The following is a 14,794-nucleotide window of genomic DNA, read 5'->3' on the forward strand; positions in this document are numbered from 1 at the left end:
AGCTGTAAAATGCACTGGAGATTAAGGTGCAGAGTAGGAACATCATCCATCATCATCCAGAAAGTGGAAGCTTTAAAGTTTAAACTTAAACATAACTCAATAAAGGAAGAAATGAGAGTGTACTGAACTCAAAATGGCTATGGTCAAATTATACTGTTGCTCTGATTCCCTTACAGTAGCTGATGCTGAAGATGAACTACACAGAACGAACTTCAGTCTAGAGTAGGATACAAAGCACAAAGATGACTCAGGGAACAAAGATAAAGTCAGTCCAATCTAGACAAACCAACTTGTACATAGCTTTTGGGTTTTCAAAGAAGGAAACGTGGAAGGGATTACATCCCTAAATTCATTTTCAACCAGTCTGTTGGTTAGGATAAAACTGACTGCTAAAATAAGTAAACTTCAAAATACCAGTCAACACTGTGATTGTTTAGATCTCCCTTGTAGTTTGTCCCCAGGGATCGTGGTTGACAGAGCTCTCTCCCAGAAGAGGCCTAGGTTATTTCCATATTCTTGAATGTTGGAGCTGTGTGGAATGGAAAGAGGAGGTGACAAACCCACACTTGTATCTTGAGCAATGACCTAGAAGTAATATGAATCCCAGCACCCCTATCCACTACATTTCCACATTGATCATGAAGATTGAGTTTGCTTGGGCAGCAGCATCTAGAGATAACTTTACTCTTGGAGGAAGAATCAGTTATTTACTGGACAGATAACCATTTTCATCACATCCTCTGACTACAGCATTGATACTGAGAAATTTGATCTCTTAAAAATCATTTATCTCTAGGCATCTTGTCCTTACATCCAAAGGTCAATTCTCAGTAATTTATAGTCCATACGACTTGCAAAGTTGCATGTTCTTTTTTATTTTAGAGTCTCAGTAGATCAATTGTTCTTCATCACAAATGGCACACTCAAGAGGTATTTTTTTTATTTTTTATTGAAAAAAAAATTTCCGCCTCCTACCCGCCTCCCATTTCCCTCCCCCTCCTCCCGCCCCTCTCCCCCTCCCCCCACTCCACTTCTCCTCCCTCTCCAGCCCCAAGAGCAGTCAGGGTTCCCTGCCCTGTGGAAAGACCAAGGTCCTCCCCACTCCATCCAGGTCTAGGAAGGTGAACATCCAAACTGTCTAGGCTCCCACAGAGCCAGAACATGAAGTAGGATCAAAACCCCGTGCCATTGTCCTTGGCCTCTCGTCAGCTCTCATTGTCCACCATGTTCAGAGAGTCCGGTTTTATCCCATGCTTTTTCAGTCACAGTCCAGCTGGCCTTGGTGAGCTCCCACTAGATCAGACCCACTGTCTCAGTGGGTGGGTGCACCCCTCGTGGTCCTGCCTTCCTTGCTCATGTTCTCCCTCCTTCTGCTCCTCGTTAGGACCTTGGGAGCTCAGTCCGGTGCTCCAGTGTGGATGGAGATAGAGATTCAAGAGGTATTGTAAGGGAACTCAATAATAAGACTACAGTTTGGGGAAAGGTTAATAATGAAGCCAAAGGCAGAGTAATAAAACATGCATTGTAGAACTGATGTCAACTGTGGCCTAAAGCACAAAGAAGGGTGCACACTAGGACTTTGTGGTCTGCCTCACTAGAGCTAGGGTCTGGGATGCAGAACATCAAAGCTTACTAAACCAAAACATGTAGTGAGTCTGAATTATACATCTGACCATGCCTCCATGTCTCTCAGAGACTGAGGTTTTCCAGAAAATATATTCTATTTACTTGTATTTAGCTTCCTGAGACACAAGGGGTAGGTGGGGTCATTAAGGATAAATAAAAAGCATCCAGCACATTCTGCCAACATTTTCTGTGAAGTTCCTATTCTGAAAACAGAATGACTGAACTTCAGATAAACCTTTGCATATGCTAAATTCTACCAGGAGGAAAAAAGAGGAAGAAACACAGCAACAAATAAGATCACAACTAACCCCGGAAACTAGAGCTTCATCAACTGCTGCTCATTTTTAGTTTCTCTTCTCATTTTATCAGCACTGAAACCCAAGCTTGGATAGATCCAGTATTTCCCAGGGCATTCCACTCCTGGTAAATTTTTATCATTCATTGGCTTCTCCCAACAAAAGATCCATATGCTACATGTAGTGGTGCCATTCTTGGACGCTTGTTTGTTTCAGATAATATTTATTGTTTGTCATTCATTGCATTCTTAACAATTTTAAAGTCCTATCACAGGAATTACTTCCTCACTACAGCTCTATGAGTCAGGAGGGGTAAGTGGGCTGTAACTTAGGGTACAGAGAAGTCCATCCATTTAGTGAGTTTCATGCTGAGTGTTTGAAATGGAATGATGGAATGCTCTGGTTGTCGAATCTGGGCTGTTCTCATTTCACAATATGGCTTAGACATAACTAATAAGGAAGAAGAGGTCTTGTAGGTAAAGTGTGGTTGGTTTCACCTTCTGTGTATGTTTAGCAGGGCATTAAACATGTTCCCTCTAAACCTGCATGTGATGTAGTTATATATGAATATGTCTTTTCCCATACTAAGAGATGAAAAATGCTAAAGTCTAGGCACAGGGTTGATGTTTGGATAGTTTCTGAATTATTAGTTTCCACTTGGTTTCTGTAAAATAGACAGTTACAATCAAGTCCTGAATAACCACCTACAGAGAAAAGGAGAAAAAGTCGACTTTCCATCTTGCAAGGCCAAGATCTTGGCATTTGCTACCAAGAGATCAAAGAAATTCTGTTGTTTTTCTGTAGCTCCGAACTCTATTTCCTTATGGAGAGTCGAAAATAAACCAAGGATTTGTTGGTTGATGTAGAACTGTGAAGCTAACATGTATTTTTTGAGTATTGCGTGCTTGATGCTCTGATCAATATTTTATATAATTACATCAAAGATCAACACAATTCTCTTCTAGATAAGGTAACTGCTCACTATGTAAGCTAGGGAGCAGTGTTAAAGAGACTAAAGCATTTGTCCCAAACCACCCAGGGAGTACATGTTAAGGCAACATTTATTGAAAGGTACTAGGAAATGACAGCTTACAACAGGGTCACGGGAATGTGTGTTAAAACAGATTTCCTTGTCTCCTCAGCCTTCTGAGCATGTTCAGTTTTCACAGAGACCTCAGCTAAGATGAACTGTATTCATGATCCTACTTTGTCATTACTTAAACAAAGGAAGCTGTGGGGGAGAAAGCACGACTTCTGCCTCTTATCCTGTTAGAGGTGCTTCCTTACAGGCCCTATAAATACTTCTGAGTTATTCAGCAAACACCAAACATAGAACCATCAGGAAAAGAACCAGATAAAAACTTCTGCTTCTTCTTCTGTCTTCTGTACACTGTTTTGTCAATAAATATTTATGGGTTTTACAAACCCCATGAAGTCTTCCTCAAATCCAGCTTCCTTGTGTTGTAAAGAAGGTGACCACTATTGAGAGAAAAGAGGTGTGAACTGGGGAGAGTGAACTTTTGTCTCCTAGGATGACTTCCTTGAGTCAGGGACATGCTTGGTGCTCATCACAGACAATGGACAAACAAGACATGGGAATCATATTTATGGAGTTCCTGGTAACAGTAGTCTGGAAAATTCTTGTAAGTATATAAATTATACAGATAATTGAAATTGTATGGTCATTGTATAAGTATAAAACTCTGAGGTCTATTTTTGATGAAATATATAATATAGACAATATCCTATCACTTTAATTTATTTTAGCATTTATACACACACACACGCTCATTCAGGTTTATCTTCCAGTTCCCAAACCAACCTATTTTATGTATGAGAAAATGGAAGTTAAACAAAATACAAAATTGCCTCATTAGCTAGTCACATCCCTTTAACCACAGCATTTGAAATGCAAAGGAAGGCACCTGGTCTACAAAGTTCATTTCAGGGGAGATAAGGCTGCAAAGTAAGGTCCTGTCTCAAAGATAGATAGATAGATAGATAGATAGATAGATAGATAGATAGATAGATAGACAGACAGATAGATAAATTTCTTCATGGTTGCTCTTTGGTTAAGGTGTCATACCATTTAAATTATTGTAAAGATTCAATCTGCATTATTTCTACTATCCCATGATGTGTTTTTTAACTATGATATTTTACACAGTGCTGTCTTTTGTGCCCTATTCTAAATTTAATTTTATGTGTGTATATTTGAAGATGCAGTGGATTAATACAGGATATTAAGAAAATTAGGAATGGAAGGGAAAAAAGCAAGTTAATAGAATGTGAAATACTGAAAAGCACTAGTTCTGATCACTTGATTTTTTTTTTTTTTTTTTGGTGTGCAGACAAAGGACCAGATATGTGGTATAAGGATGATATAAAAAACAAAATAAACAGTTTTATGACTGGGAATTCTTTCGCCCAGATCTTTTATTGCATGACCAACCACTTATCTGACATCCTGTTCATTCTTCTTCATTAAAGCAGTTGGTCCACTCTTGTCAGGCCAGCCTTCCTCTCACACATTAAATAATTTCTGTCCTCACAGGAAGCTGGATGGATTTTCCCATTATAAAGATAAGCACAATTCATGTTTTCTCTTGTATTCCCAGAAAGATCAATCCTGTAAATGAGAAAAAAAGAGTACACTTTTAAAAAAAATGATGAGTACTTAAGAAAGCAAGGAACATGCATGTTTTGCTGATCAAACTAGAGGCTTGAGGTGGGTAACGAAACAGCTTTTGTATCTTTGATAAACCCTTTGTCCATTGCATACTTGAAAAGTTCAGTAACGATTTAGTACAGTGTAAGTCAGGAGAAAGTCAATACAAGTACAAGAAGAGTCCAGAAGAGGAGGCACATCATGCTCTGACAGGCCAAGCAAAGCTTTATCTACAATTTACTTTGGGTCAGTATTGAAATAAGATTAGATTTTAAATGAGCAGAGAAGAAATGGAATGTTCTTATAGAGACAGCAGCTAGCTGCACAACATGGGGAAATCCTCAAGAAATAAAATGGGCTAAGTACTGTTGAGCTGAGAACTAACAGCACCCGGTAATTGTCTGAAAATTTGTCTCTATTCCCCAAATAATTGCTTACAATGAGAGACAAGGGAAGTATGTTTAATTTACTTGGAAGACAACTATGGACACCAACCAACGAGTTGTCAAAATAGTTCAGTGATTAAGGAGGAGGAAAGACAATGTTTCTTCTTTTTAAAAACTCAAATTCCAATGTGGAGGAATTGGTATGATGCCCAGAGAAAAGCAGACAGGAAAATGTCAGACAGTTGTAAGAGCCATGAGACAATAAAACAGTAAAGAGAAAACAGGGCAGGTGTGTGCCGAAAGGAGCAAGATTTAGTGTGAGCCATTAGAGTTGCTCTCACTGAGAAAGTGGCCTTCAAATAGCCTTGACCAACAGAGATGACTTGGTCAGGGAATACAGGAGGGAAAGAGGAATTTGACTCCTTGAGAATTTAGAGAGAACACTACTTTCCTGCAATATTGTGAGCAAGGTAGTAAGCAATGAGCAATAAGCCCAAGGTTTGCAGGAGGTTTGTATGTATTTGTGTGTTCTGGGATTCTGTCCAAGGTAAATCATAAATATATGTTGACTTAATTGTGTATTTACATAATGATAAAATTGTATAAGCTTTTATCATAATTTCTAGACAGGGAGAATGTAGCATTGTTCAAAATAAACAAAAGATGTTGAAATTAGTGATTAGAGGGCCGTATGGAGAGCCAGCAAGATGGTTCATGGGGAAAGGGGCTTACTCGCAAGTCTGCTGACCTGTATTTGATTTCCAGGACCTACATGGTGGAAGGAGAAAACCAACTCCCTAAAGTTGTCCTCTTTCCTACATTCACATACATTGTGGTATGTAAATTCTCTCTCTCTCTCTCTCTCTCTCTCTCTCTCTCTCTCTCTCCCTCTCTCTCTCTCTCTCTCTCTCACACACACACACACACAAACACACACAATAAATTTTAAATTTTAAAAAATTAAGGAGAGGCAGAGCCATATTGAATAACACAACTCTTAATGAAATGAGGTCATTTGCCTACAATGCCATTAGAAGGGTGGAGCCTCATTGTATGACATTAGAATTGCCTTGTGATCTACAATGTACCTGATCTGTGGAAATTCATTGGTCAAAAAGATACTGAAAATATCCTTGATGTAAATATTCCAATCATAAAATAATGAAAAGGATAAATTTATTCTCAAAGTACAAAAAAAATCAACCAATTGACACACACACACACACACATGCACAAAGGGAGAGAGAGAGAGAGAGAGAGAGAGAGAGAGAGAGAGAGAGAGAGAGAGAGAGAGAGAGATTAGTCACATATAACTGGCAGCTACAACCCACAGTGGGGTAGTCAGGCAACTTGTGTTCAATAAGAAATATGGGACTCGAAACTTTGTGCAATGCCTTCTAGCTGAGTTTCCAGGGACTTACATATTCTTGGGAAAAATTGAGCTATCTTCCCACATCCAGTCCTTATCAGAGTTCTGGCGTGATAATCCAATCCAACGGGCTGAAGTGATCCTGCTTGTGATGTATTCCTATTGCAAACAAATCCATACTATGTTAAGTGTCTGCACAGCACTGCGCACTGGCAGCAACACAATTTCACAAGAAAAGCTTCCAGCAAACATCTGGAATTATGCAGCTATGTTGATACTAATGGGTTATATTTCACATCTAGGATTTTACTAATTTGTTTTGAGATATTAAAACATTTATAGAACCACAAGAAATTGTATTAAACAGCTAATTTTCTAGTCTTCCTAGGCTTTTATGATTCATTTTTATATTTCCTATCAATTCAAGGTTGGAGTCCCAGGGAGACATGATTCAAGTCGGGGTGAATGCACCAACGACAGATGACAGGAAGCAGAAGCTTTGCATTCTCTGAAATTAAGTTCTTGGATTTTATTGATTATCTTATACATGGAAATATTAATTTGTTTTAGTTGAATGGATAAAGAGAGCTATACATGTGTTTCTTAAAGGAATTAGTAAACAACATGCATCTACCTTTCCAAGTTTTCATTTTCCTATGCTTTCTTTCTCCTTTTAGATAGATTCTAAATGTGTAGATCAGGCTGGCTCCAAACATGTGGTCCTAGCCTAAGTTATGACTACATAAACATGCGCCACCACATCTGGCTCTGATTTACTTTTTCCTGCCTGGTTATAACTTGTTTTTTGTTAGTTAGTTTGCTCCATTTTTTTGAGATAGGGTTTTTCCATGGAACATCCTTGGCTGTCCTGGAACTCACCCTGTAGACTAGGCTGGCCTCAAACTCAGAGATCTGCCCATATCTGCCTCTCAAGTGTTGGAATTAAAGGCCGCCCAACTACGCTTTAAAAAAAAAAAGTTTGTGGTTTTTGGTTTTACTATATGTAGATTAGGTCCTGGAGTGGTTCCAGTACACATGGGTTGACTATTAGATGAATGGACATTCAGTCTCTTAGAAAGAAAAGCAAAAGGCAACCAAATGTTCACTATGCCCTTGTATAGCCCACAACAGTAGGCAAGAATCCACTCTTGGAAAGTAATAATAGCAACAAAAAAATGGTTTGAGCTTCTGGACAGACTTGTGACTCTCAGAATAACATTCCATGGAAGACACTTGTGAGTCTAACTTCCATAAAGTGTGAGCCACCCACCACCTTTCCATTAATCCATCAATCGCTGATCTTTTCTTTAAAACATATCCATAAAGACATAAATCTCCACTGCCCAAGATATCTCTCCTTTGGACTTGATGGGAAAATCCAACTAATATTTAACCTTAATTTTTTCTCAAAAAGTGATATTGCTTCTTTGTTATGTTACAAATTTTCAAGCGGTACTGGCCTGTAGTAATCAGAGCCATGATAAGTTTCACGTCTGCAGTTAATCCTTTTATAATGGAGTTGGCGTGCTAGAACTCACCTGTTTTGACTGAGTAAATTTATTTAGTGAACTTGTTTTTTTGTTTGTTTGTTTGTTTGTTTTTGTTTTTTGAGACAGGGTTTCTCTGCGTAGCTCTTGCTGTTCTGGAACTCAGTCCGGAGACCAGGCTGAACTTGAACTCAGAGATCCACCTACCTCTGCTTCCCTGAGTGTTGGGGTTAATGGCATGCACCACCACTGCCCGGCTTAGTGAATTTAAATTTTATACTTCTCTGTGAACCTGGGCTTACAGCATGGGACAGAAGCTCATGTAGACTGGAATCAGTGTGGTGGGAGTATCCCTTCTGACTTGTCCTGCCTGACCCACTGTCCACTTCTGCTGTTATGGAGGCACACACAATCCAATCTTAACAAAACACTCTAGTGATATTTTGGAATATGACAGTATTGAATATTTTAGCTCTATATTTGTTGTCAAGCTTCCTAAATTTCTCAGAAGAGCACCAACTGCAAGCCATTAAGAAACACAAGAAAAAAAGAAAAACAAACAAACAAGCAAACAGATTCATTGCTTCCTTTGAGAGCTTTCTCCTTCAAGTCCCAAGTGTTCGACATTGGACCCTCCTTACCACAGTCTTCTGGCTGGCAGCCTTCACAAGCGTTGCATTCTGCTCAGTACAATACTGCTTGCTCTCGTCCCACGTTAGGTTACGTCTAAAAAACCCATAACAGCTGTCTCCATGGTATCTCCACTTTGTGGCACAGGGGCTGCACTTGTGTTCTGAAAGTGAGACCGAGTTTGGGACTGTCAGAATCTGGCAGAAGCTTTTCCCAGGTGCAGCGTTCTTGCTCTGGTTGGCCTCCCTCCGGTTACCATGACAGACGCACAGGGCTTGGAGAGATGACATTTCCAAGCCAGACTTACCGAACGTGTTCTTTGTCTTGAGCTCTGATTGTTTAATCAATTCTTGGCAGACTTTCTTGGCCAGTTGTTGCAGAGTGGCCGAGAGACTTTCCTTGTCAGCTAGCAGGTACTTTTGCTGTGTGACTGCTAGATGTAGAGAGGAGATAAATTACCCCTGGGTCTCAAGGTCGAAAGATGATGGCAGGATTCGCCGGTGAACTTTCATGTCTATAAGCCTGCCAGTAGTTGAAAAGTTCACCGGATGCACAAAAATCAATGAATAGTGAAAAATGAAATACGAAGAACCAAGCGAGGGCTGCATGAAAGAGCACGTGAATTAACTGAGGACGAGAAAGTCCTGAGGCGAAAACACATGACTAAGCAGCTGTTCTGATAGTTCCTAAGTGGGCTTCACAGAGATGAGAGAAGCCCCACGTTTGCATTCTGTTCTGCGTATAATAATGAATTAATCCATCTAGGAATGTGTGGGCGGATGGTTGTCCTAACTGTGTAGAAGTTTATTGAAATGCATGAACTTTCAGTCTGCTTAATTTAGCTGTGTGGTTTCTTATTTTAAGTTTTTATAAAAACGGTTTAAAATTTTAATTAACTTAATAGAACATGAAAAAAGATCACATATTGTTATTATGGTGTTTAAAATGCTTTTTATATCCATTTAAATAAAATTAAATAAAGTTTTCTAAAATCTATTAAAAACAAGAAAATAAATGAGTTAGCAGCATACATTATGGCTTGACCTCATTAAAGTCTTATGATTAGATATTCATAAATAGAAAACTAGTGTTTCAGTAAATAAAATGGGATGGGACATATTTTATGTACAGAGACTAGAACAAACAAGATTCCGCACAGGAAGACACAGCTTTATTGATGAAATTAATAAGTTCTGGATAGCCTTTGCCTTAGATTAAACAAGGCAGAGAGGGAGAAAGAAAGACAGCTTTAATCCATACTGGGTGTCTCAAATGCATTCTGAAAGATTTTAACTAACAAAAAAATTAAAAGGAGCGCTCCCTTCTGAGTTTTCCTTTCCTGGGGGTCTATCCACAGTCGCATGCAGGATGTTTGGAGTAGGTGACAAACAGATGAGACAATTAGGAAGCTTAGTAGAATATGCCAGGAACTCCTGGGTACTGCTTTCCTCAGATCAAAGGCCTGGCAAGGAGCCAATACTTACACATGATGCCCAGAGCCACGAGCCCAACAACCAGCCCCATGGATGAGATCAGCAGAATTAAAGTCATCACACGCCACCAAGAAGAAGCAGAGTCAGCTGTGGGAGCACAATAAAGATGCGAAAGAGAAGACAGTCAGGCCACCTTGTGCTTCTCGGGATTTTTGAACTGTCATAACCAGCATTGCAAGCTATGACGGAGAGAGCAAACTTACAGCCCCATACTTGGGTCACGGAGGCAGAAGGATCAGGAGTTCAAAGCCGGCTTTTGCTACATAGCAAATTCAATGCAAGTCTAGCCTACATGAGACCATGTCTCAAAACCCAACTGAACTTGGGCTAGTGAGATGGTTTAGCAGGTAAAGTACTCATCACCACATACACCTGACAGACTGGGCTTGATTCCTAAAATGCAGGGTGAAAGGAAAGAACCTACTTCTGAAAATTGCCCACTGATCTCCACAGGGCACATGTACACCTGTTAACACGCACTCACACATGCACACAGCATGAGCTCTCAAGTGCATACATATACACACATTCACACACAGACACATATTCACACACATATAATTAAAGCAACAACAAAAACAATATTGGTGGATATTTTGCCTGCATTCCCTTGGTGTCCATCATCAAAAGAATGGCCTACTTTACACCATTCATCCATCTCTGTTCCCCATAGACTATTCTCTGTATATTCTAAAATAAAATTCCCAGGGCCACCTGTATTTCTCTCTCTCTCCCCTCTCTGCATCCTCATTCACATAAACAATGACTTCCAGTGGAGACTAGTGGAGAACTGGATCATCTGGTGTTCAGAAATTAGAGATTTTTTTAAAAGTTAAAAACATTTTTATTTTATATTTTGCATAAATACTTTTTTATAAAAGATTTGCATATTAAATAAAATTATCACCCAATGACTTTATATAATTTTAAAGAGAAGAAAAATTTAAAAGTTCAGATTAAAAAGTCCTTCCCTCCATAATATTTTTTGAAAAAAAAATCATTTTTTTTCTAAGCGTGTTCAGTAACTACTCACTCATGCCCAATTCCTATCATATGAATGAGAATGGAATTTAAAATGTGAAGGTATTTGTCAGACATTTGAGTATTCACACTGTCCTTCCCTTTGTCCCACCAGCTGCTAAGCCCCAGCATTACATACTAACAGTCTTAGGACAACATCCCTTCTTCTGTTCTTGCTGCCTGTATTCTAACCATGTCTGCAAAAGCCCCACTCATTTGCTTCAGAGACAGAATATCATTCAGGAAAACACACAAAAAAATTAAGCCCCCTGTCACTAGGAGAGAGAAGGGGAAGGTAGTAGTGACCTACTAATATCCACAATGCTGAATGAGCCTTCTTACCTGAGCTGAGAGTTGGCTTTCGGGGCTTAATGTTTAAAGTGATATATCCATCTTCATCCTGCATGGCTCCCCTTGAACTGCAAATGAGCTCAGAGTTCAGTGACTTTGCAGAACGTGCCCAGTGTCCACTCTTATCATTTCAGTGCCTGCCAGAGTGGGTTCCCCTCTCCTCTAGTGGTGTAGATTCATGTTCATGGGGACTATTGGGTTTTGTTTTGTTTTGCCTTGTTTTCCAGGAAGCCCTTTCATGGAAGTTCTGAGATACATGGACTTGAACCTAAAAACAAAAATAATAATAACTTGTGGTGAAAGGGTAGATCTGGGGCTCATTTCCTGCTTTCTTATCTTCAGTTCTGAGTGAAGGGATGTTCCACCATGAGTATCCTGTTAAAGAACAAAAAAGTTCACACTTCATCTTAACCCTAGGAAAGTTCAAACAATGATCACTTAAGTGAACTGATTCCTTATAAAAACTCATGGGTTAAAAATAACTGGATATACAGCACATCATACTGTGACATCAAATCTAATATCGAATTATTAGATCTGATGTTAAATAAATGCTTATAATCCTACATTAAAAGGAACCACTCCTCGTTATGACCCAGAATTCACTCAGACTCTAGCATCTAATATAATCAGTTTATTTTTTTAAAAAAAAAGATTGAAGATTCCACATGGGATAAACCCAAGATTGCTTAGTCCTAGGCACTGAAGGAAAAAAAAAATCCAATAATTACATAACTTGTGACAATATATTTTCCTTAGATAATATTTCACTTCAAAATGAATTTCTTAGATTTAAAGAAAATCTAAATTTCAATGATATTCTTTTATTCTGAGCGTGATTTTGCTCAGCAAAAGGGGGCTGCTTTCCTAAAGCTCTTTCAATCACAATGTGATGAACATTCCATCACTCAGCTCTAAGGAAATGGGCTTTAAAGAATTACATTGGCTCTACCTCGATCCATCGCCAGATGAAGGTTCTAAGGTGATATGTAAGATATTCATCAGTATAGGATAGGGTCATTTCAGGTTCCCTCTCCTCAGTTGCCCAAGGTACCAGCTGGGGACATCTCCCTGGACACCTGCGAACCCCTCTAGAGTCAAGTCTTTTGCCAACCCTAAGATGGCTCCCTTAGTTAGGATATATACTTCAATTTGGAGCAACGGTCTGAGCTCTTAAGGTCCAAATGAGGAGCAGAAGGAGGGAGAACATGAGCAAGGAAATCAGGACCACGAGGGATGCACCCACCCACTGTGACAGTGGAACTGATTTATTGGGAGCCCACCAAGGCCAGCTGGTCTGGGACTGAATAAGCATGGGTTGAAACTGGACTCTCTGAGCATGGCGGACAATGAAGGCTGATGAGAAGCCAAGGACAATGGCACTAGGTTTTGATCCTAATACATGAACTGGCTTTGTGGGTGCTTAGCCTGTTTAGACGCTCACCTTCCTGGACGTAGATAGAAGACCTTCGTCTTCCCGCAGGGCAGGGAATTTGGACTGCTCTTCAGTGTTGATAAGGAGGGGGAATAGTGTGGGGGGGAGGAGAAGAGGAGTGGGGACAGGGGGAGGGGAGTGGGGGGAGGTGGCAACATTTGGGAGGAGGGGAGGGAAATGGGAAACGGGGAGCAGGTGGAAATTTTAATTAAAAAAGAATAAAAATTAAAATTAAAAAAAAAAAGAATTACATTGGCTTATACTGACACCGGCCACAGAAGCACGTTACAGAGCTAGCCAAGATGGTTACTGTAGGACTGTTGGTGTGAGTGTTTCCAGTTTTAACATTAGGGTAGCGCTTTTGTGATCTTATGGCAGGTAACAGTAAAGGATCCTGCTTTCATGCCCCTCACACTTGACATTTGTCTTAGAATGTGATCACATCACTACGCTTCTGCTTTATTAAGAGAATCCAGTCATCACATTTCTGCATAGAAATCATACAGGACCTTCTGGCAGGTGTTTATTTGCCCTTGTTCCCTTTGATGTCTTTTTTTTTTTTTTTTTTTTTTTTTGGTTTTTCGAGACAGGGTTTCTCTGTGGTTTTGGAGCCTGTCCTGGAACTAGCTCTTGTAGACCAGGCTGGTCTCAAACTCACAGAGATCTGCCTGCCTCTGCCTCCCAAGTGCTGGGACTAAAGGCGTGCGCCACCACCGCCCAGCCTCTTTTGATGTCTTTTATATGGTTTTATTTCCTTTCCTTCTTGCTATCCATGTCGCTCTGAATTTGTGGTCTATTTACTGAAAAGATATTATACTTTTAAATACCCTTTCCCACACTCCTCAAATGATTTCACAAAGCCAGCAAATTGCTCACCTATGGCCGTTGCTGGTTGTACAGTTTCTACCTCAGCCAAAGATTCCCCCTCTTTCCAGCAGAGAGTGATAGATAATTCAGTCTTCCAGAAAAGTAGCAGATCAATTTGAACTTTTCCTTCCTTTTCTCATATCTATTACAAACTGAGTTCAAGGGTGTTTTTTCCCCTACTGCTTTATTTCAGTTTTTTTGCTTAATTATATACAGAAACAACACAATTGAATGAATAATTTCAATTTAATAAAGAAAAAAACATGTACAGAGCTTATGATTCTAAAGACACTCTTTTTAGTAAAGTTTCCCTCCATTTTTTTGTGGGAGACCCCTCTGTGTGTTGTTTGTATTGGTTAATGAATAAAAAAGCTGCCTTTGCTTGATAGGGCAGAACTTAGGTAGGCAGAGAAGACAGAACTGAATTCTGGGAGGAAAAAAAGCAGAGCCAGGGAGGCACAATGGAGCCACCGCCAGAGTCAGACATGCTGAATCTTTGCTGGTAAGCCACTGCCACATGGCGATATACAGATTAATAGAAATGGGTTAAATCAAGATGTGAAATTTAGCCAATAAGAGGCCAGAGCTAATGGGCCAAGCAGTGTTTAAATTAATACAATTTCTGTGTGGTTATTTCAGGTCTAAGCTAACCAGTCGGCTGGGAATAACAAGTGGTCCCCCTTTGTAACACATTTTCTTAGAAATGAAAGTAATCCCTTTGAAAAATTAAATAAGGTAAATAAAATTGAATGTGTAACTGTGAACTCCAAGGACATAGAGATTTATGGTACACAGTTTTTTATTAATTAATATAAACCTTAAGTAATTAAACATAGCAATTAGCTTGTTTTTTTTTTTTGTTTTTTTTTTTTTGTTTTTTCGAGACAGGGTTTCTCTGTGGCTTTGGAGTCTGTCCTGGAACTAGCTCTGTAGACCAGGCTGGTCTCGAACTCACAGAGATCCGCCTGCCTCTGCCTCCCGAGTGCTGGGATTAAAGGCGTGCGCCACCATCGCCCGGCCTAACAATTAGCTTGCTTAAAGAAGTTTTCAGATTCTCTTGAGTCTTAGAGAGCTGGAGTACTATTTATTTCTATAAAACAACAGGGGGCCAGATTAACTTCACATTTCAGGTCCATTAGTTCATGGAACTGTATATTTAGCATCAG

The 14,794-nt window shown here is 39.6% G+C and overlaps 1 protein-coding gene across 1 annotated transcript; it reads right to left on the reverse strand.

Annotated features, from left to right (window-relative positions):
* Window positions 1-4,339: 4,339 nt before the first annotated feature.
* Clec1b (C-type lectin domain family 1 member B) lies at window positions 4,340-11,467 on the reverse strand. Its single transcript, XM_057785430.1, has 6 exons — window positions 11,318-11,467; window positions 9,947-10,042; window positions 8,770-8,895; window positions 8,474-8,625; window positions 6,398-6,504; window positions 4,340-4,551 (listed from the first exon to the last, which is right to left on the reverse strand). The coding sequence occupies exons 1-6, from the start codon at window positions 11,379-11,381 to the stop codon at window positions 4,407-4,409; spliced, it is 690 nt and encodes a 229-aa protein (XP_057641413.1). The 5' UTR covers window positions 11,382-11,467; the 3' UTR covers window positions 4,340-4,406.
* Between the last annotated feature and the right edge of the window lie 3,327 nt (window positions 11,468-14,794).

This window comes from Chionomys nivalis, chromosome 1, assembly GCF_950005125.1.
Source record: "Chionomys nivalis chromosome 1, mChiNiv1.1, whole genome shotgun sequence".
NCBI lineage: Eukaryota > Metazoa > Chordata > Mammalia > Rodentia > Cricetidae > Chionomys > Chionomys nivalis.

Bases quoted from the DNA above. Each gene is read 5' to 3' on its own strand.
- Clec1b (XM_057785430.1), bottom strand. From the start codon at position 11,381: ATGCAGGATGAAGATGGATATATCACTTTAAACATTAAGCCCCGAAAG. The intron at 6,505-8,473 runs GTAAGGAGGGTC...TGTTTGCAATAG, and splicing joins CTGCCAGCCAGAAGACTGTG to GAATACATCACAAGCAGGAT. The intron at 4,552-6,397 runs GTAAGTCCCTGG...TCTCATTTACAG, and splicing joins TCAATTTTTCCCAAGAATAT to GATTGATCTTTCTGGGAATA.